At 37.5% G+C, this 24,756-nt stretch overlaps 1 protein-coding gene across 1 annotated transcript; it reads left to right on the forward strand.

Annotated features, from left to right (window-relative positions):
• The first annotated feature begins 72 nt into the window (after positions 1 to 72).
• On the forward strand, positions 73 to 23,004 carry LOC145331924 (uncharacterized). The gene is made up of 8 exons (XM_080176799.1): positions 73 to 134; positions 432 to 519; positions 4,125 to 4,400; positions 4,490 to 4,587; positions 4,879 to 4,953; positions 7,869 to 7,941; positions 8,093 to 8,178; positions 22,511 to 23,004. Exons 1-8 carry the CDS (start codon positions 77 to 79, stop codon positions 22,615 to 22,617), a joined length of 861 nt encoding a protein of 286 aa, XP_080032925.1. The 5' UTR covers positions 73 to 76; the 3' UTR covers positions 22,618 to 23,004.
• The last annotated feature ends 1,752 nt before the right edge of the window (positions 23,005 to 24,756 follow it).

A 24,756-nucleotide genomic window follows, 5' to 3' on the forward strand; every position in this document is an offset into this window, starting at 1 on the left:
GACCTTTTATTTGCTCTGGACTAAGATGTCCCAACTCTACCAAAAAAAAATAAAGAAGAATATATCAAAGGAGAAAATGATGACCAAAAGCACGGTGGATGTTAATATACCCAGAGGCATAAATAGATGTAATTGTAAGTATAGATAGATAGATGGACAGATAGATAGAAATTGAAATTTTTTTATATATAGTTAAATATTAAAATATAACAATTTAGACAATTAATGTATAAGTATAGATATAAAATGCAAACAACTACCTGGCCCAAATGGTGGAGACCCTAGCAAACTGCTTTTTGTTCTCTTTTAACTTGTTTCACAGGCCGAATATAAAATCGGGACAGAGTCCCCACACTGTGGACAGTTACATAAGGCGATGCCCCCTCTATTATTTTACTACTTTAATATTTAAAGCATGATTATAATTTCAGTGGTTTCTGACCTGTTAATGAACGAGGTTGTCACAGAATTGACCGCAAAAACGGCCGCCAGGGCCAAATATGGTCATGGTATTAACAGGTAAAGATAGATAGATACAGAATTAACTACTAAAACAGCCACCAGGGCCAAATATGGTCATGGTATTAACAGGTAAAGATAGATAGATACAGAATTAAATACTAAAACAACCACCAGGGCTAAATATGGTCATGGTATTAACAGGTAAAGATAGATAGATACAGAATTAGCTACTAAAACAGCCACCAGGGCTAAATATGGTCATGGTATTAACAGGTAAAGATAGATAGATACAGAATTAATTACTAAAACAGCCACCAGGGCTAAATATGGTCATGGTATTAACAGGTAGAGATAGATAGATACAGAATTAACTACTTAAACAGCCACCAGGGCTAAATATGGTCATGGTATTAACAGGTAAAGATAGATAGATACAGAATTAGCTACTAAAACAGCCACCAGGGCTAATTATGGTCTTGGTATTAACAGGTAAAGATAGATAGATACAGAATTCTTTGCTGAAACAGCCTCCAGGGCCAAATATGGTCATGGTATTAACAGGTAAAGATAGATAGATACAGAATTAACTACTAAAACTACTACCAGGGCTAAATATGGTCATGGTATTAACAGGTAAAGATAGATAGATACAGAATTAACTACTAAAACAGCCACCAGGGCTAAATATGGTCATGGTATTAACAGGTAAAGATAGATAGATACAGAATTAACTACTAAAACAGTCACCAGGGCTAAATATGGTCATGGTATTAACAGGTAAAGATAGATAGATACAGAATTAACTACTAAAACAGCCACCAGGGCCAAATATGGTCATGGTATTAACAGGTAAAGATAGATAGATGCAGAATTAACTACTAAAACAGTCACCAGGGCTAAATATGGTCATGGTATTAACAGGTAAAGATAGATAGATACAGAATTAGCTACTAAAACAGCCACCAGGGCTAAATATGGTCATGGTATTAACAAGTAAAGATAGATAGATACAGAATTAACTACTAAAACAGCCACCAGGGCTAAATATGGTCATAGTATTAACAGGTAAAGATAGATAGATACAGAATTAGCTACTAAAACAGCCACCAGGGCTAATTATGGTCTTGGTATTAACAGGTAAAGATAGATAGATACAGAATTCTTTGCTGAAACAGCCTCCAGGGCCAAATATGGTCATGGTATTAACAGGTAAAGATAGATAGATACAGAATTAACTACTAAAACTACTACCAGGGCTAAATATGGTCATGGTATTAACAGGTAAAGATAGATAAAGGGTGAGCAAAAAAAAATGCGTACCTTTTTAAAATTTAAATTGCACGGCTTGTGTTAATGGTAGAAAAATGTTATGCATATCGTTAGAACCACTTTGAACTCTATTTTTTGGAAATATAAGAACGATTCCTCTGCTACGTATAGTTAGGGAGCTACGTGTTAAAATGTCCTAACTGATGTAAAACTTGACTTGCGAGTAAATTTTAAAATATAACCAAAAATTAGAGAAGATATTTTGCAAAAAGAGATGCCTACATTTTTAAAATTAAAAGTCAAGTTTTAAGTCAGTTGGGACATTTCAACACGTAGCTCCTAAACTATGCGTAGCACAGGAATTGTTTTTATATTTCCTAAAAATAGACTTCATAGCGCTTCTAACGATATGCATAACATTTTGCTACTATTAACACAAGCCGCGCAATTTCATTTTTAAAAAGGTACGCATTTTTTTGCTCACCCTTTAGATACAGAATTAACTACTAAAACAGCCACCAGGGCTAAATATGGTCATGGTATTAACAGGTAAAGATAGATAGATACAGAATTAACTACTAAAACAGCCACCAGGGCTAAATATGGTCATGGTATTAACAGGTAAAGATAGATAGATACAGAATTCTTTGCTGAAACAGCCTCCAGGGCCAAATATGGTCATGGTATTAACAGGTAAAGATAGATAGATACAGAATTAACTACTAAAACTACTACCAGGGCTAAATATGGTCATGGTATTAACAGGTAAAGATAGATAGATACAGAATTAGCTACTAAAACAGCCACCAGGGCTAAATATGGTCATGGTATTAACATGTAAAGATAGATAGATACAGAATTAACTACTAAAACAGCCACCAGGGCTAAATATGGTCATGGTATTAACAGGTAAAGATAGATAAATACAGAATTAACTACTAAAACAGTCACCAGGGCTAAATATGGTCATGGTATTAACAGGTAAAGATAAATAGATACAGAATTAACTACTAAAACAGCCACCAGGGCTAAATATGGTCTTGGTATTAACAGGTAAAGATAAATAGATACAGAATTAACTACTAAAACAGCCACCAGGGCTAAATATGGTCATGGTATTAACAGGTAAAGATAGATAAATACAGAATTAACTACTAAAACAGCCACCAGGGCTAAATATGGTCATGGTATTAACGGGTAAAGATAAATAGATACAGAATTAACTACTAAAACAGCCACCAGGGCTAAATATGGTCATGGTATTAACAGGTAAAGATAGATAGATACAGAATTAACTACTAAAACAGTCACCAGGGCTAAATATGGTCATGGTATTAACAGGTAAAGATAAATAGATACAGAATTAACTACTAAAACAGCTACCAGGGCTAAATATGGTCATGGTATTAACAGGTAAAGATAGATAGATACAGAATTAACTACTAAAACAGCCACCAGGGCTAAATATGGTCATGGTATTAACAGGTAAAGATAGATAGATACAGAATTAACTACTAAAACAGTCACCAGGGCTAAATATGGTCATGGTATTAACAGGTAAAGATAAATAGATACAGAATTAACTACTAAAACAGCTACCAGGGCTAAATATGGTCATGGTATTAACAGGTAAAGATAAATAGATACAGAATTCTTTGCTGAAACAGCCTCCAGGGCCAAATATGGTCATGGTATTAACAGGTAAAGATAGATAGATACAGAATTCTTTGCTGAAACAGCCTCCAGGGCCAAATATGGTCATGGTATTAACAGGTAAAGATAGATAGATACAGAATTAACTACTAAAACAGCCACCAGGGCTAAATATGGTCATGGTATTAACAGGTAAAGATAGATAGATACAGAATTAACTACTAAAACAGTCACCAGGGCTAAATATGGTCATGGTATTAACAGGTAAAGATAAATAGATACAGAATTAACTACTAAAACAGCTACCAGGGCTAAATATGGTCATGGTATTAACAGGTAAAGATAAATAGATACAGTATTGTCTGCGAAAACAGCCTATAATTGTCTTACTTTCTAAATTTAAAAGTATTACTTTAAAAGATATTTGCATTTTTGTTGACTTACTAATTTATTATAAAAAAGTTTCGCCTTAAAAATATCATTTTCTTCTGATTTTTGGAATACTGATCCCTTTTACAACAAAGTACAATGTTATAAGCGAATCATCTCTATAGTTAAATCTTAAAATGTTCTTTTAGCTGTATCCTGTATTAAACCAGTATTGCAACAAATTCGCATAAAATTTTGTTTAGACTTATACATTTATATTCTACTTATTCAGTTCTGACACTCTACAAGTGTTAATGTTTGTTTGTCCTACAGAGGATTTTATGGATGTTGTCATTCTTGTTTATTTCTAGGTCGCAATCAACCGAGGATCCCTCCCGCAGCCGCAACCGCGACCTCTACATTCCGCAACAGCCGCAAACCGCGGCCACCAGTCGGACAGACCTACCCGGGGCGCGACCATCCTCCGCCGAAAGCGGAATAACGGTGACAACCAACGGCGGTGGTGGAATGTCGGCGAACAGCCCGCAAATGTCAGCGGCCAACAAGGAGCGGGGGCGGGCGCCGTACCGCGGCGAAGTTGTCGAGCATAACCAAGGCAGAATTATATTAAATCTGAAACCTTTAAGGTAAACACATTTTTTTGTTGCAATATCATCTACTTTCTTTATCACGCAACCTTCAAGGGAAATATCTATCTATCTATCTATCTATCTAGTGATCTGAAACCAGTACGAGGAGCCCAGATACGTATCGGAGGAGGTCTCACAGAGGATTTAATGAGGAACGGAGCACAATTCAGAGGTCAAAGAATAGGTAAAAACGTTCGCTAGTTTCCTCGAAATACCTTGTAGAGCACAAAACCCACCTTTGTTTTGAAGTGAATTGAAACTTTAGGGGATTGGGTAGTATTTTTTTGTATTAGTGTTTTTTTAGGCTAGTTTAGGGTAATCCTTCGGGTTTAAGGCCCCTGTAGTGGTTAAGCAAAAAAAACTTTTCCCTCCTCCTATTAGGTATTTTTTTCTGTTTTTATGTCTGTTTGCCAGTCTTTCAATAAGTCTAATTGTATTATATAGGTCTGTTTAAACGATGTATTTTTTTTTTCAGGACAAACCGGTTTGAGAGGAGGACAGGGTAACAATGACAGTGGGCTAGATCTAGAAAATTCTATAAATACTTCATGTAAGTTTTTATAATTTAAAAAAGTGCGGTAACAAGAGCTATTCAATGTTTGCTGGAGACCTGGAGGATCATGATCTCAGGGATCTAAAGGAATAAGACAATGGCCGATAAATTGATGCACATTCCCAATTATGATAAACAAAATTAATCCTACATTATACATATAAGTTTATTAATAATTAATTTATATTTTCAGCGTCTAAAAGTAATTCTGGCAATACCTCTGGATTCGAGGATTATTAATTTTAATAACTGAAAGTAATTCTAGCAATAATTTTTATTCGAGGATTATTGATTTTAGTATCTAAAAGTAATTCTGGCAATAATTCTGGTTTAGAGGATTATTAATCCTAATATATATTTTCAGTATCTGAATGTATTTCAAGCAATAATTCTGGTTCTGAGAATTATTTATATTTTTAGCGTCTGAAAGTAATTCTGGCAATAATTCTGGATCCAAGAATTATTAATCCTAATATATATTTTCAGTATCTGAATGTATTTCAAGCAATAATTCTGGTTCTGAGAATTATTTATATTTTTAGCGTCTGAAAGTAATTTTGGCAATAATTCTGGTTTAGAGGATTATTAATCCTAATATATATTTTCAGTATCTGAATGTATTTCAAGCAATAATTCTGGTTCTGAGAATTATTTATATTTTTAGCGTCTGAAAGTAATTCTGGCAATAATTCTGGATCCAAGAATTATTAATCCTAATTTATGTTTTCAGTATCTGAATGTATTTCAAGCAATAATTCTGGTTCTGAGAATTATTTATATTTTTAGCGTCTGAAAGTAATTCTGGCAATAATTCTGGATCCAAGAATTATTAATCCTAATTTATATTTTCTGTATCTGAATGTATTTCAAGCAATAATTCTGGTTCTGAGAATTATTTATATTTTTAGCGTCTGAAAGTAATTCTGGCAATAATTCTGGATCCAAGAATTATTAATCCTAATTTATATTTTCAGTATCTGAATGTATTTCAAGCAATAATTCTGGTTCTGAGAATTATTTATATTTTTAGCGTCTGAAAGTAATTCTGGCAATAATTCTGGATCCAAGAATTATTAATCCTAATTTATATTTTCAGTATCTGAATGTATTTCAAGCAATAATTCTGGTTCTGAGAATTATTTATATTTTTAGCGTCTGAAAGTAATTCTGGCAATAATTCTGGATCCAAGAATTATTAATCCTAATTTATATTTTCAGTATCTGAATGTATTTCAAGCAATAATTCTGGTTCTGAGAATTATTTATATTTTTAGCGTCTGAAAGTAATTCTGGCAATAATTCTGGATCCAAGAATTATTAATCCTAATTTATATTTTCAGTATCTGAATGTATTTCAAGCAATAATTCTGGTTCTGAGAATTATTTATATTTTTAGCGTCTGAAAGTAATTCTGGCAATAATTCTGGATCCAAGAATTATTAATCCTAATTTATATTTTCAGTATCTGAATGTATTTCAAGCAATAATTCTGGTTCTGAGAATTATTTATATTTTTAGCGTCTGAAAGTAATTCTGGCAATAATTCTGGATCCAAGAATTATTAATCCTAATTTATATTTTCAGTATCTGAATGTATTTCAAGCAATAATTCTGGTTCTGAGAATTATTTATATTTTTAGCGTCTGAAAGTAATTCTGGCAATAATTCTGGATCCAAGAATTATTAATCCTAATTTATATTTTCAGTATCTGAATGTATTTCAAGCAATAATTCTGGTTCTGAGAATTATTTATATTTTTAGCGTCTGAAAGTAATTCTGGCAATAATTCTGGATCCAAGAATTATTAATCCTAATTTATATTTTCAGTATCTGAATGTATTTCAAGCAATAATTCTGGTTCTGAGAATTATTTATATTTTTAGCGTCTGAAAGTAATTCTGGCAATAATTCTGGATCCAAGAATTATTAATCCTAATTTATATTTTCAGTATCTGAATGTATTTCAAGCAATAATTCTGGTTCTGAGAATTATTTATATTTTTAGCGTCTGAAAGTAATTCTGGCAATAATTCTGGATCCAAGAATTATTAATCCTAATTTATATTTTCAGTATCTGAATGTATTTCAAGCAATAATTCTGGTTCTGAGAATTATTTATATTTTTAGCGTCTGAAAGTAATTCTGGCAATAATTCTGGATCCAAGAATTATTAATCCTAATTTATATTTTCAGTATCTGAATGTATTTCAAGCAATAATTCTGGATCCAAGGATTATTTATCTTTTTTTATTGTTACAAGCAAAGCAATAATTCTGGCTCTGAGGATTATTACTCCTTATTTATATTTTCAGCATCTGAAAGTAATTTTGTTAATAAATTCTGGATTCAAGGAGTATAAATCCTTATCTATTGTTACAAGCAAAGCAATAATTCTGGCTCTGAGGATTATTACTCCTTATTTATATTTTCAGCATCTGAAAGTAATTTTGTTAATAAATTCTGGATTCAAGGAGTATAAATCCTTATCTATTGTTACAAGCAAAGCAATAATTCTGGCTCTGAGGATTATTACTCCTTATTTATATTTTCAGCATCTGAAAGTAATTTTGTTAATAAATTCTGGATTCAAGGAGTATAAATCCTTATCTATTGTTACAAGCAAAGCAATAATTCTGGCTCTGAGGATTATTACTCCTTATTTATATTTTCAGCATCTGAAAGTAATTTTGTTAATAAATTCTGGATTCAAGGAGTATTAATCCTTATCTATTGTTACAAGCAAAGCAATAATTCTCGTTCTGAGGATTATTAATCCTAACTTACAATTTCAGCATCTGAAAATAATTTTGGCAATAATTCTGGATCCAAAGATTATTAATCCTTTTTTATTGTTAAAAGCGAAGCAATAATTCTGGCTCTGAGGGTTATTAATCCTTACATATATTTCCAGCATCAGAAAGTAATTCTGGCAATAATTCTGGATCCGAGGACCTCAAGACAATCATCAAAACTGAACAATTTCAAGGAAAATTTGTACATATTTTGCAATAGTTGTTTGAAGTTAAAGATCTCCGTAATTGCTAGTCAGAATTAGTTGTACTTTTTAGGTTCGATTTATAAATATCTAAGGGTGGTTTAAAGCTATTTTAAAAAATCTGTACAACCTAAAACTCCAGTGGAGAGTAAACAAATGAGGCAAAGACGACTTCAAACCCCCGACATCCTTATTTCATCTACAGAAAATATTGTCAAAAGATTAGGTAACTATTTTTCTTTCTTATTAGCTATCTATCTATCTATCCATTCATATATATCCTCTTATAGCAAGGCTACTCTATAACTAACTTTAAATCTATGAAATACTCATACTTTTCGTAATGGACATCAATTTTTTTTTAAATATTGGATAACTATCTTTCTATCTATCATTTTTGATTAACTATCTGTCTATCTATATAATTAATCTGTGTAAATATTTATCCTATATGTCTGTCTATCTATTTATTTATCAATTCAATTGTAAATCTATCTATCAAGTTGCAAAACTCCTTCATATTTTTAGAAATAATCTATCTATCTATTAATCATTTTTATAGTGTATCTAACTATCTAACAAGGCAAATAGTATAAGTATTAAAAAAGTTTCAAATAAGTTTATTTATAATCAATCCCATTATTTTTTTTTATCTATTTATTTGTGTATATAATAGAAGGAAATGCCCCTTATGAATAGTGGTTTATACAAGAATAACAACATCCAAAACAGAGATGCATAAATTCATTACATTTTTTGGGTATAGTCCCTTTCGTAGCAACGCCTTTTAAGGGGCGATTCTTTGATAGTAGCTTTGAAAGGTTATTTTATGTTAGGTTAGGTTAAGTTAGGTTAGATGATTGCCCCGCAGGGTTAGGCAATCGGCCCCGCATGTTTAGAGCCCCCCGCAGGGGCTAGAAATAGGAGAAAAGCTACTATTAAAATATGACGAAACGCCTCTTAAGAGGCGTTGCCACAAAAGTGAGTACACCCGATTTTTTTATATGGTTATGTTTATAAATAGTCGTCATAAGAATCACTATACAAAGTTTCATATTAATAGGATGATTCTTTTAAATATCGTATAAGAGCAAAAGGCTAAACATATGGAAGGAAGGGGACATTGGACTGTAAAATACACTGGTACCCAAAGTTTTATAAACACGTTGACTACAAAACTTTAGGTACTTTTAACAAAATTTGCTTGCTTAGAAATCTGAAGGTATAAGGCAATGGGCGATAAATTTATATACAGTAGATTAGAATTATTGGTTGAAAAGTTTAAACACTACTAGTTTTTAAACAACAAGTAACCAATGTTTTTGAGCCAAATAATAAGATAGCATGGTTGGAACACAGTAATAGTGTCTGACTGATTATGACGTAACAAAAAAAAATTAGCCAATGAGAGGCCGTTATTGACCAATGGTAAAATGTATAGTGGCCTCTCATTGGCAATTTTTTTTGTTACGTCATAATCAGTCAGACACTATTACTGTGTTCCATGGTTGTTAAACTTATGGTACCAGCACAATTTCCATTCCAATGTACATTATATGGATGTACAGACTCTCTACTAATGAATATACCTTATCTTTACAAGAATTGCCATGAGAGGTTTGACATGAAATGGACCATTATACCACGGCCAATATTATAATCAAAGCTATCCGCAATACTAGACGCACATACGGACGTCGGACAATGTCTAAATATTGAAAAGCCTTGCGTATAAAAATAGCTGTATTTTTGTACAAAATACCCCAATACAGTAATTATGGTAGGGATAAGGGGAACAGTAAAAAAATTGGAAAAAAATATTATAACTTGAAAAATATAAATGTATAAGTATTGACGTATATTTACTTCCCCCAAATATCAAGGACCCTTTAGTTAGCAGACGAATTAAGTTGTTAGTAGCTTTTGTGTGTAAATTTTCATTTTTTTTGGTTGTTTTTTCATTATCTATTTCATTTTTTTCATTATTGGGTTATTGTCAGTTTTATAGTAATAAATATATTATTAATTGGATCTTACATCAGATTTTAATGTTTTCTAATGAAGTGAAACGCGCAGCAGGCTAAAATAACGATTCCCCCCTTCCACTCCCTTTACCATGTTCCTTCCTTCTGGATGAATGAACTGACAAATAAATGAATTCCATGTTAGCATGCTAAATTGAAAGCATTTTTCCTTTGTCATAATGTCCATGTATATTCTACATCCATTTTTATAGTACTGTTTCAAAGTTTACTGTTATTTTGTATTTCAAATATATTTTATCACTTTTTGCCTTTTTGTATTATGTAAATCGTTGTCTGTTCTGTGTTTTGGGTTAATATTTATGCTCCAACAAAAAAGCATATGTTTTTAGCAAACCTAAAGATTATTCTTTAAGGCAATCACGTATATAGGGTAATAAGATATTTAAGTTTATTTATCCATTAAATGTTAACTTTTAGACAACCAACCCTTTAATCACACAACCTTAGTCATAATAACTTGTCTGTTCAGACTATTGTCTTACCCCTTATTATAAGCCAAGACATTCCCCCTATTTGTTTATACCCAGGGAGTAAGGGAGGGGACAATGGGCAATTAATTCAATTTAAGAGTTATCGCTGAAAGACTATGAAATCCAGATTAATCCAGAAAAAAAGAAGGAAATTATAAAGAGAGAGTTAATACAATACAGAAAACTATAAAATAAGAAAAGAGTTCCAAGAAAAAAGCATTCATTTGAAAATTAGATTACAAGCACATAAGACTGACATAATCATTCTGTAATTAATAACTATAAAAATCTCCCTGGAACCCATTCAACCCATAGCCCCATAACCCAAAATTTAATTGGGACCTTCGAATGGTTATTAAACAAATATCACAATAAAGTTTTTATCTATGAAATTATATTTTCTGGGGAGAAAAAATTTTTAAAACCAGCCACATCATAACAAATTAAGTTTATTAATTCTTGTCTGCAATATTCAAAACTAACACACGAGTGGCGGCATTTGTTGCGCTAGTAGCCAAAGTCAGTCAGAAACTGCTAAATTCTTGTACATTCCTTTTAAGCCAGTACCTAAAGTCTGAGACTCCTAAAAATTTAATATTCGATCTATTGTCCCCTCACTTACTCCCTGGTTATACCTGTTTTTTTTATATAACGCCGTTATGGTAAAACCTAAAACCTCCAAAGAAGTTGTATCAACTTTTTTTTTTATAGCTAGCCGGTTCTTTTAGTAAGTAGTAGATGTAAAATTTTTCATAGAATTCAAATATGCAATCGGTTTTTTTGTAGACCTCTTATTTTTTAAGTAATTTAAGTTTTTAAAAAAAATAATTAAGTCGGTTTTAAGGTACTAAAACGCAACAAAGAAGAAAATGGTCAGTAAGAACAAAAATAGTAAGATCTTTAATTTGACACCTTACTTTTAAAATTCTGTTGAGTAATTATTGAAAAAATCTATTTTTTTAACCTCGGTATAATAAAAACTTTAGACCTAAATATTTTCTCAAACAGACATAAAAAACATGGGTTCATATATACCATTAGAATCAGAAAAATATTACGAATCCATTGTAAGCAAAATTGAAAAAAATTAAAAAATTACAGAAATGGCCAATTATTTTTTTTGTTCAGACAACACTATTGTCTTCCCTTTTTTACCCCCTCTTTACCCCCTTCCCATTTTTATACTCAATTGAAGAATTAAGACGTTGCCTGTACAACATAATATGATATTTTCATATAATTCCTTTTATTGTAGTTTATATACTATATTGTAAACTTTTTTTTTCAATTTTGCTTACAATGGATTCGTAATATTTTTCTGATTCTAATGGTATATATGAACCCATATTTTTTTATTTGTGAAATAATAAAATTAAGTTCAAAGTTTTTATTCTCGTGGGTTTAAAAAAATCGATTTTTTCAATAATTACCTGACAGAATTGAAAAAGTAAGGTGTCAAATTAAAGATCTTACTATTTTTGTTCATAATGACCATTTTCTTTCTTTTTTTTGTTGCATTTTAGTACCTTAAAATCGACTTAATTTTTTTTTTTTAAACTTAAATTACTTAAAAAATAAGAGGTCTACAAAAAAACCGATTGCATATCTGAATTCTATGAAAAATTTTACATCTACTACTTACTAAAAGAACCGGCTAGCTATAAAAAAAATAGTTGATACACCTTCTTTAGCGATTTTTTTGCTGTTTTGAAAAAATACCTTTTATTGTGTGTTTTAGGTTATTTTTATAATGTGTATTTTTTAGTAATTATCATAACCAAACATTTTCGATGAACTTTTAATCATTATAAGATTGGTTAAAGTAAAGTTATTTAGGTTATCTGAAGTTTTTGATGTAGAAATAAAAAGTACGTTTTTTCGTTACTTGGATGTTTATTTCAGTTTTTTTTCCTATCTATAATACAAAGTAGCTTGATGTCTGTCCGTCTGTCTGTCCCTTAAGATCTCGGTAACCACTGAACCGATTGGATTCTACTCTTCAGGGTATATACCTATTGGTCCTGTGGTGGTTTTAAGCTATTTTCTTGGGGGGTGGGACACCCCCAACCTCCCCAAAAACAACCCCCCCCCCCATTTTTTTTTTTGCAGAATATTTCCTTGGTCCTTTTACGAATTTCACCTCAATTTTTTTTGATCACCTCTTGGGGCAAAGCCCCTAGAGGCTAGGGGCGAAGCCGCTAGTTTAATAAAGACCAGGGGGGAAGGTGACATTGGACTGTAAATTATTCTGGTACCCAAAATTATAGTTTGCTTGAAAACTTTGAGTACTTTTATTTCATCCTGATGATTGATCTTCAACAAATAATTTTAATTTAAAAAACAGTTATTATGCCTTTTGGGAACTCAGGCCATTACTTAACCTAACTAGTTTTTCCTTCAAAGTGTCTAGTCCTTCAAAGATTTTTTCGTGATTTTGTGTTTTACTTTAGGTTATACTGGGTTATGGTATTGATATTGCAAGTCCCTGTGCATGTCAGACGTTTTGAGGAAAAGCACCACCTATAATAATCATCAAATGCTTTCTATTTCAAGAGTTAGGGAACTAAACTTGTGTAAAACACTTGTTGCGTGATTAAAATTGCAATGTGTAAGTGTTGCCAAATCTGCTTGCACTAGAAATGTTGTAAACGAGCATAAAAAGTTATAAATTAAGGGCTTAACAATTGATATAGAATACGTGGATATTGTGAAATTTTATTGCATACTCTGATAAAATGTTTTTTTTCCAGCTATCTAATATAACTTTACCCCATACCTCCCCTTATCATAAAGGAACGTATTAACCAATAACTGAGGACTATATTAGCAAACAAAATTTATGACACTGTTACAATATCCACGTATTCTATATCCATTGGCTTAACATTCATAAGGATGTGCTTACAATGATGATAAAAACTTTTTAGTAGCAAAGTTAATCTATAATTAATTCATGATATCGGTCTACCATTTCTCTCTCTCTCTCTCTCTCTCTCTCCCTCTCTTTTTCTCTCTCTCTCTCTCTCTCTCTCTCTCTCTCTCTCTCTCTCTCTCTCTGTTTCTCTCTCTGTTTCTCTCTGTTTCTCTCTCTCTCTCTCTCTCTCTCTCTCTCTCTCTCTCTCTCTCTCTCTCTCTCTCTCTCTCTCTCTCTCTCTCTCTCTCTCTCTCTCTCTCTCTCTTCTTAAGTTGCGTGCACTGACATAGGGGGGGGGCTATGTGAGCCTTGAAAGGACAAAAAAAATCTAATGCTAGCCTATGAATTTTTTTTAAAATTTATTTTATGCAAAAGTTTTTTCCTAAGTTTATTTATTTTACTAAGAGTCAACTTTGGATTGCTTTTTAGTTTTTATCCTTATAATAAAGAAATAGGATCTTTGTCTGTCTGTTTAAACCAAAGGATCTCGCTAACCGCTGAACCGATATGGTTCTCCCTTACAATGTACCTTCTCATGAAGTTTTACAACTATATTGTGGGCGAACATTAAAAAAATATTTTTTTAAAGTCCTCTAAGGACGAAGCTGCTAGTTGGAGGAAATAAAATTTTTATATAAAAGTATTCTACAATTATCTCTTAATGTTATGAAAATTTATGCGGAAGTGAAAAAACACCCAGAAATGTGCATTACAGATATTACAGATACACTGCTGCAGGGAATGAGGAGACAATGGGCTGTTTATTACACTTGTACCCAAAGTTTTATATATTTTCTTATTCGTTGGCTTAACAACTTTAAGGACTTTGTGAATTATGATGGGTTATTTTATCAAGATGAGTTTTCAGAAGTTTCAACTACTATTTAAGTATACATAAGGGGTAATTTTGTGTAATAACATTGGGAATGTACATCAATATATCGGCCATTGCCGTATCCCTGTACACTGGTGCAGGGAATGGATATAGGATATACGTGGATATATTGACAGGGGAAAATATGTCCTCAATTTAGCTTAATAATATGGAATACATTTATTGCTCAGGAGGGAATGGGGTAAAGGGGGGTGGAATGGGGGATATCGTTATTTTAGCCAACTGCTAGCATCACTTTATCAGAGTACATGAAAATCTGGTGCAACATCCAAGTAATAATATATCGATTGCTGCATGGGTTAAAGTGGTTTCAAAATAATAAAATTATATTAAATTAGTCCTTTTACAACATGAACAAGAAAAATTAGGACAGTCATAGTGTGGTATGCGGCAACTCTGGGCCATGCAGAAACCAAGACATTATAGTGATGCTACGCACCCAGCTAAATCCTGTTATTCTACAATTGTAAAGCCACCTGAAAATATGTCAGATAACGGTATTGATTTCATCTCTCAGTTGTCCTGCAAATGGAGGGAGGGGTGTTACCCCTCCCTCTCCCATCTTAAGCACCGGAACCTTCCCCTTCAACCACCAAGTTATCAGCACCACCTCAACCCTGAGGATAAAGGATCTAAGCCTTCCCTCACCTGATAGAATCACCCCCACACAGACTGTTGTTGTCACAGTAATCATCAAACCTTCCCTTTTTAGTACCCAGACCTACCACTCAACCCCTCTATGCTTATCTACCTATTGTGCTGTTCCATGGGCTATCCTGCCTTCCCCGGACAGGGATAGCCATCTACCTAACCATTGCAACTATCTATGTTTTACTTGTATGATTTACCTTTAACTATCTTTATTCCTAATCCATATGTATTTATATTATGTTGTACAACTTTAGTAATCCTTAGACCTTCAATAAAGGAACAACTGAATAGATGCTGTTTGTTATTTAGTGATTGTTAGAGAAGCGTAGCTTCTCTATAGTAAGGTGTCCACGTCTGTCACACTGCCATAGTCTTTTCGAACTCTGGTGTCTGCCATTTATCCTAGGCGGATACCACAACTTTTGGTGACAGCTGTGTGAGATTACGGCAAACCACAAGTGTAGAGCAGACGCGCAGCTGAGGCTAAGGTACTCCCAGCAGTGAAACTGGCAAAACTGACACAAGCAACCTGAATTACCCACCCTGGATAGCAAGGTCTAACTCTGCATCCGGCAGTTGTGGAAGTGAAACAGCGAAACTTGACGGAGAACCGCGAGAAGCGCCGACATCTAACGGAGAATTGAGCGCTCAAAGGGCTGAAACAGGCCTGCGGACTGGCTGAAACAGGCCAAATAAGTGCAAACGGCTGAAAATAGGCCAACATTTACTGCAAGAGATAGCAGGATCCGAACCAGCGGCGCTAGCAGGACGGGACATTCCCTGCCGCCATCAGCCGGATTCGGATACACGGAGCTGCAGGACGGGACATTCCCTGCCGCCGATAGACTGAAACAAGCCAAGGATTCGAACCAGCGGCGCCGCAGGACGGGACATTCCCTGCCGCCAACAGTCGGATTCGGATATACGGCGCTGTAGGACGGGATAGGCTGAAACACGCCACATAGCTGCGAGCTGCGAGCCAACATACGAGTGTAGTGTACCAAAGCAGAGAAAACTACGTCAACTCCAAGTATCCTGAGAGGCTACAGCGCAGCCACCCATCTAGAAAAGCAGATATTATATCACATTGTAGGGATTACCACCCTAGTGTGATGGTTAAACAATAGATTTATGAGCAAGGATTGGCAAACAATTTGTTGTGTATTGTGATAAAACTAAAAATAGAACAGGCTTGGATTTGTTGTGTATTGTGATAACAACTAAAAATAGAACAGGCTTGGTAAGCAAATCTGTTATGTATTGTGATAAGGCCAAAAATAGAATCTAGATGTAATATAACAATGCCTTGATAAACAATCTAACCACCCAAGCCTCCAGCACAACAAAATACACCCCTTATTCCAGAGGAAAGGGAGGGGCCCACTCTCCATTGAAGAAAATACAATCAAGGTGACATAACAATAAACCTAGGATTAAGGAGAAAGGGCACCATTACCTCATCACACAGTTACCTCAAACCCACAGCACTCCCCCCTTTCCTCACCGGGGGAACGGACGGATTTACCCCGTCCCCTCACGCGCTTCCCCCCTCCTACCCACACTTGACTAAGTCCGCCCACGGTGTGGAGCTAGCGACCGGGGAAACAGAGCGCCATTTACGGGTCGCGCAACGGAGTTCGGGAAATATCATAAAATTCAACGGACAAAGCGGACCAATGAGAGAGCGAGTTGAGGGATAAGTGCGCGTTTTACCTGTGTGCGCAGATTTGACGGTGCGTAAGCGCGCTACAAGGAAAGGAGATTTCACGCACACACACACACACAGGAGCGGAGCTACTCAATAGCATCTAACAGAGATATTTTTAGAAAATAAAGAATTACAAGCTTCTCCCTCCTATCTATAGTGTGATAAAGGAAAACCCAATCAGTTCCTGACAGCAGTTCAGACCCTCAACAGCTATCTACCCCTACCAGCCTACTCTACAAAACTCAGAATAAAACTAGTGATAAATACATCTAAGTTATATCTCTGTAACTAACCTACCAACCTAGTGATAAATAGTGTTGTTTTTTGTATCATGGGTGCAAGTAAGTGAATACTAACCTCACCATACAACACTGGAGACTGATATGGTAACTGAACGAAAGTACGCCCACCCTGTGGACATAGCCTGACTTGATGCCCCACACTGGGCAGTGGTGGTGTGTACCTTGACCATAGACCCTCATGGTTGTGAACTATATACAGAGGAAGCGTGATTTTTTTGAAGCAAGGAGGAAAGCTAGCTAGCTCTGGGGATATTCCTATACACGTATATATATATGGGAGTGTAGCCATATATATAGATAGCCTACATATCCATATATCTACTAGCGGATACGCTCCTAGAGACATCTATGGATACCTAACATATTCCCTTTTATCTCTAAGCTAAGATCCGCTGGTTATCACAGGAATCAAGAGCTATACTGGAAAGGAGAACAACTCAGGCTCAACAGTTAAACAAGACGCTGGCACCAACAGACCAACCCCCTGCTACTTATCATGGGGACGCTCCAGCCACCGAAACTCTTGAGCCAGGAGGACAGAGCCTACGGCTACGTGGACTACCACCCTAATTACACAGCTATAGTATCTATAATAGGGGTGAGCCGGCTCGAACCTCCTTGCGGCGCGGCTACTCTACTCTGCTCCTATATCTACAAGATGAGAAATTGTCAGCCCCTAGCCCGACGTGCGGCAATAGAAGACATTCCTGATTGGGCATTAACTGTGTGCCTAGGCATGCTGCTGGCACTGTGGTGGACAGAAGTCTTCATTTGGACCATAACCACCAACATCTGTACCCCACCACTCTCTGCTTCTTCATACAAGGTGCTGCTTCTGTTATTACTTTGGCCTACTGTGTTGAGTACAGTGAACATAAAACACATGCCAGGTCACAGACCCCTGGTCCCTGAGATGCCCTTGTCTGGAAGGGTGACTGAATGTCCGCTGCACAGCTCCTGTACAGTTGGTGCTCAACGCACGAGAAATGGAGATACTGGACTGGGGATTGTTGAACCTGTATGTGTCCTCCTGGGGGTGTTGAACGATGCGACTGAGCCTAATGAGAAGGTGACAAGCTTCAGAGACTTAGTGGCCAGCCCCAAGATGGACACTACCACCAGAACTGAGACTCCAAAGGGGCCCAGCCCTAGGGCCAGTACCACCTGTGTCTGGGGTGGAAAGGTCCTCCCGGGCGCTGGCCTCACCAACCTGGAGGATGGGGAGCTGTCCCAGGGGAATAGGCTCTTCACCCAGATGCCCGACGCGTACCTGGGGGTGGGGGAGCCGCCACCCAAGCCTCCCTGGGAGCCCCCAGGCATGGAACGACTGGGGACCGGCCTAAGGATGGAGAATGGTGACCTGCTGCAGTGGAAGGCTTTCCCCAGCACGGAGGGAGCAGGGTTGACCAGCAGCAGTGAGGCTGTTCCCCCACACTCCAAGACCAGATGCCTCTACTCTGTTGAACCACTGCACCTGACCCAGCCAAGTCCCCCCATGCTGCTGAAGATGGAGGCCCACCAGGATGCAGAGCTCCAACTAGGGAAGTCAATAAGAAGGCCACCCCCTGCCAAAACCAGAACCACCGCAGGGGCTCCCCACCAGCAGCTGACGGAGCCTGGCAGGGACGCAATACCAGCTGGCAACTCTGGCCCAACTCAGGTGGCTACCAACAGCCTGCTGGCAGTCCAGAACACAGTTCAGGCTACCATCAGTATGGCATCTTCTGGGCCTTGCTGGTTCAACTGTGGGTACCTGTCCACACACTGGCCACAGGTACCCCCCAGAGATCATAGCCCCCCTTCCGACTGGCACCATCAACGGCCTTTGCTACCAACTACCTGGCGTAACCAGAGGCAGGATCCCTCATGTGGAGAAGCACCTGCAGAAGCTAAGGCCGAGGCTGGCCTCGCCACCCAGGAGAGGAGAGCCGCTGTTGGATGGAAGGGACCTGTGTGTATGGGGAGGAGGCTGAATGTAACCAAGGAGCCACCACAAGCAGCCCAGCACTGCCTGACCCCTAGTAGGGGAGACCCTGTTTGTCAGCTGGTGCCCCAACTGGAGGAGGAGAGACCTGGCAGGTTGATACACCCTGGGGAAGCCGGACTGATGGGACCCAGCTGGACGAAGGAGCGCTGCCGCTTCAACGGCCACACAGCCGCCAAGTGTAGAACCGGTTGGGACCAGGCAATGAAGAAACACCAGGCAGCCCAACAACCTGCCTACAACCAGTCTGACACCCAGGTCCACCTGGAGGGAGATGCCCAGCCGTCACCCCAACCAGCTGCCGCCGCTGGGGCCGCGGCTACCCAGGAGTCTGTGTCTCAGATTGGGACCATAGTGGCCAGGATCAACGTGCTGGGAGGAGCGGCTGAACCCAACCGGGTTGGCCTGGACCTCAGCCTCAACCACATGGGACCGGTGTTCGTGCAGCCAACCAACATTGCGGAGCCAGAAGTCCTGCGGCCTCTGCCGGTCGGCCTCAACATGATGGTACCCGTCAGACCGCGTCCCCCGAAGGAGGAGGTAACCCCTGTCACCCCCAGCAAGAGCCGAGGGGCGCTACCCAGCGCCACCGGGACGGTGTACGGGGAGGCCCTGGCGGCCGCCGAGCGGGAGAGGCAAGAGGCGCTAGCCAGCGAGTCTGAGTCGATGTATGGGACGCCAACCGGCGTCGCCACCTGGAAGGAAGGAGAGGTGCTTCCCTGCACCACCAAGCTGATGTCTGGGGCGACAACCGTCGCCGCCACCTGTGAAGACTGGGGGGTGCTATCCAGCGCCCCACGCTGGTGCCTGGGGCGACAACCGTCGCCGCCACCGAGATACCTGGACCCCGGAACGAGCCCGCAGCCCCAGAGGAAGGGGTGACACCCGTCACCCCCAGTCAGCCAGAGCCCCCAGCCAGCAGGGAGAGTCCAGCTGTCCCTCACCCTCAACTGCATCCAGCTGTCTACCTCCCTCAACCAAGCCAGGGTAATTGTATTGCACTGGTGTACCAGGAAGTTTGTGCTGGGTCAAACTTGCCTGCGCCCCCTGCATCTGCCCCAGGAACCAGGATATCAGCCATTACCAGCCAAACTGAAGAAGCTTTGACCGCTGCCTGGGGAGTAACTCAACTAGATGCGCCAAGTGCCGAGCCTAACCATAGAAGTAGAGGATCCCCAACAATTATGTCTACCCAAGATGGAGACGATGTGCCTGGACACCTTCAGGCTAGGGGAGGAAATCCGGAGCCTTGTGCCTCCAGTCCACCAGCAGCAGTGGCCGTGGATGGGCCTGTCCCCCAGCCAACTAGAGCGGAGCCACCCTTGCAGATCCAAGACAGCCTCCGGCACAGGGGATGGACTGTTACCTTCCCCTACCCTGCAGGTCTGACTGCCATGCACCACCCTGCCAATGTCCAGGATGAGCCTGAGGGAGGCAACGCTCCTACAGTATGTCAACCACCACCTGCCCGCGTTGACAGAGACCCTGGAAGCCGAATGAACCTGACCAGCCCCGAGGGCGAAGACGCTGCGCCTGCATCCAGTAGCCAGCCTGCCAGCAGCAAGGTGACCAACACGATGGAGACCACCAGCCCAGTAGAGAAACCTGAAGAGGTGTATACCAGGCGGCTGTTGGTCCAAGCCCCCTCATGTGCTGTGCCACCCCTGGAGGTTGCCAGGGTGGCCTCAGAGGTACACATCCAACGGCCAGAACATCCAACAGGACCAGCTACTCCAGCAGATATAGCAGATTCCGTTCGACCTGGGGAGGGCTGGAGTCTACCACCGTTCAGCAGCTGGTATCCTGGCGGACCCATTCCACAAGGACAACAAACTGAAGGCCGCAACCACTGTCGGAAGTCTGGCGGTGCAGACAACCCCTCCCAGCCTTCCGAGGGGAGAGTTGTGGTATGCGGCAACTCTGGGCCATGCAGAAACCAAGACATTATAGTGATGCTACGCACCCAGCTAAATCCTGTTATTCTACAATTGTAAAGCCACCTGAAAATATGTCAGATAACGGTATTGATTTCATCTCTCAGTTGTCCTGCAAATGGAGGGAGGGGTGTTACCCCTCCCTCTCCCATCTTAAGCACCGGAACCTTCCCCTTCAACCACCAAGTTATCAGCACCACCTCAACCCTGAGGATAAAGGATCTAAGCCTTCCCTCACCTGATAGAATCACCCCCACACAGACTGTTGTTGTCACAGTAATCATCAAACCTTCCCTTTTTAGTACCCAGACCTACCACTCAACCCCTCTATGCTTATCTACCTATTGTGCTGTTCCATGGGCTATCCTGCCTTCCCCGGACAGGGATAGCCATCTACCTAACCATTGCAACTATCTATGTTTTACTTGTATGATTTACCATTAACTATCTTTATTCCTAATCCATATGTATTTATATTATGTTGTACAACTTTAGTAATCCTTAGACCTTCAATAAAGGAACAACTGAATAGATGCTGTTTGTTATTTAGTGATTGTTAGAGAAGCGTAGCTTCTCTATAGTAAGGTGTCCACGTCTGTCACACTGCCGTAGTCTTTTCGAACTCTGGTGTCTGCCATTTATCCTAGGCGGATACCACAATAGCATAGCTTTGTTTACAAGGACAAATATGTTGAGTAGTTGTAATTGTACAATACAATTGTTTAGTGCTTTCGCCCAAACCTATTTCTTGGCCAACCCCCCCCCCCCCCTCATATTTTTTAGCCCCCAGTGCCAGTTTTGACTATGGGATGAGGGACAATAAACGATAAAATGATAATCACCCCCAATTTTAATTAACAAAATTATACATTCTATACATTAAAATCATTAGTTGAAAAGTTTAGACACTACTAATCAAAATTGAATAAAAGTAAACAATGTTTTGAGCCAACAAATTAGATAACGTTGCTATGAAACTTTTTGTAATTTACAGTCAAGTGCCCCCTCCCTCTCTTAATTTTAATTTTGTAATATTATTTCCAGTATGGCTTCGAAACCGATTATTATCCGCTTGATTGGAACCGGTTCTCAGCCATACTAAAAAAATCATGTATAGCAGTATTACAGACAATTTCCCACGAATATTAAAATGAAAATCCTAAAATTAATACCAGTTATAATCTAAAACTTTATAATGCGATGCGATAAATAGCTATTTTTTTATTTATGTTCAAATCTGTAATAACCCTATTTTAAGCACTGATGCAATTCTTATCAAATTTACGGGCACACATTTTCTCTGATTTATTAGTGTAGATAATATAATAACAAAGGATTATATACGTTATTAAATGTTTTAAATGCCATGGTTTAGTTTAAATTTTCTATAATTCACTTTGTCTGTCCGTCTGTCCGTTCTAGGGGGGAAATGTGATTACTTGGCTACTATTAAAGATAAGCGGCTGATTTTTTTTGTCCCAGGTTGGTTTAAGGTTATAGCTATATTAAGATTTAATTTATGGGACGCTTTTAGGCTATTTTTTTTCAATCTTTGAATACATTCATTAATTTAACAAAATAGAGCCAAATCAAATAGCCGTGGGCTTGTAATTATCTGTCATTTTCATATCTCTGACTATTTATTTTTATTTCAGACTCTTTCTCAGTGAGTGGGGGAGTCGGGGGTGGTGGCGTTGGACCCAGAACAAAGACGACATCCATTAACCGCGGGAAGATCCTGGACAAGATTGCAGCTGTTTGAGAAACAAAATGGCGGAATTAAAAAAAAAAATTCAAAATGGTCGATTTGTTAAAAATCAAAACTTAAGATTAAAAATGAAGTGAAAAGCCAAAAGAAGAAGACATTAAAGTATTCTAAAATAGTAAATTATACTATTTTTTGTGTTCTTATTATGATATATAACTTAGAAGGGATGGGACAATAGACAATGCATTAACCATCCCTCCAATTATGACATACAAAATTCTCCATTTTCAGAATACAATTATATCAATATAACTGTAAGAAAAATATTTTTTATATTACCTTTAGAAAAAAAATTCTGATTATGTTTTTTTTATATTTTACCTCTTTGTTTAATATGTATATTGTATTATTTTATTTTAGAAATAAATAAATTAGATTTTATTTTTTTAACTTATTTTAAACTGTGTAGTTTACAAAAATCCTTAATATTCTTTGAAAAAGAGAATAAAATAGTCCTAGTACTGTAAAACTTAATGGATAACTATACTCTATACGTCTTTTTATTGTTACTTATTTTTTTAAATATGTAGGTCTACATTTGAATCTATTTAGAGAGCTTTGCTTTAAGAGAACTAAGATTAAAGCCTAACTAAATTATTACTGTATTTAAGTTTACTTTTCTTTTTTCCTCTAGACAAATTATTGCTGCGCTTGTCTTCTAAAACTTTCATAAATGGATCTCTTATGGATTGGCCTCAACACTTTGATTGGTTGGTTTTTAACTATCAAACATTTTTAATCTACAAAAGGGTTATTTTGTTTGTTAGGATTTGGTAGGTGTACAGCATTGTCCCCCTTTAAAGATTTCATAACCTGACCAAGACTAAATATTAAGATTCCCTATTAATTGTAGAACGACCTGTGCAGCCGTTCATGAGATCTTAAAATGCAGTAATACAAAACAAACATCCCTCACTTAAGCGTATTAGATGAAATCAGTGGCGTTCGCAGGGTTTGGGGGCTTTCAATTTTTAGGAGGGTAAAATTAGAGGTTTCAAGGGTTTGAGGGGGGATTAATGAATTTCAAAGTTTGAGGGGGTTAAGCACCCCTTTACCCCCACTCTTTAACTTACTCTGTTTGGGTGTGTGACTTTTTTTGGAAGGGTTGTGACACCCTCCTTGGCTATTTTAAGGGGGTGTATCACAGGGTAGTATATCCTTGTTAAGTGGGGAGTATCCACCCACCTTAATTTAAATAATTTACTTACAGCCGGCATGATTTTTAAAAAGTAATGATTTTTTTAACATCTAAATTTAGGTTTTATGCATCGAAGTTAAAAACTGAATATCATTACATGAGAAAAAACAAGGACTATCATATCCCAAAGACGTTCAAGCTTTTTATTAGTAGGTAAAATAGTGATTTTTTAAAGTTTTTTTTTTTCTTTTTTTGGGGGGGGGATGTCTTTTAATGCATTTGAAAAAAATTTGGGGACGCAAAAATTGGTAGTTGGACAAAAGGGACTCAAAATCAGCCATGTGACGTCATAAAAATGAGAGTTTATCCATCTTTTTTTAAAGGGTTTTCTCTCCTTCTTCTCCTCTCATCTCCTTCATTTTTAGGACGTCACATGGCTGATTTTTTCGTCACTTTGTCCCACTACCAAAATTTTCTTGTTCAGGTACTTTAAGGGAAATTTGATTGGTTGGTTCTAAACTTTTGGTTTCCAAACTTCTCAATAATCAATCAGAGAGGGTTATTTTGTTTATCATCATGGGGGTTGTCTTATTCCCCAAGATCTCTGGTTGATTGTAAAGACATACAGACACAGCAAGTTATTAAGCAGCTTTGCTTAGACAAAATTTGTGAAATATGGGTTTTTGGTTTCCTCCTACCTAAAGTGTCTTACAATCATTGAAAATCATTTAAACATTCCTTTTTATTGAAATGCAATGATTTTAAGACACTTTAATCAAGATATCTTTACATGATTGCAAGATAATTTATATTATTATTTTGCCTACTAAAATGCAAAGATTCATAGATATCTTATGTTAATAAACGTTTCTTAAAAATAGAGAATTGTATTAATTTAGCTAAAAGAGGTAGCTGTGTTTTGTGCTCTGGAAAAATGGGGAAAGATGTCACAGCTTTTGGCCTAACTATTCTATTGACGTCATAGTAGAGGGAAA

The sequence above is a fragment of the Acartia tonsa genome, chromosome 11 (assembly GCF_053477335.1).
Source record: "Acartia tonsa isolate MP-2025a chromosome 11, ASM5347733v1, whole genome shotgun sequence".
NCBI classification, from domain to species: domain Eukaryota; kingdom Metazoa; phylum Arthropoda; class Copepoda; order Calanoida; family Acartiidae; genus Acartia; species Acartia tonsa.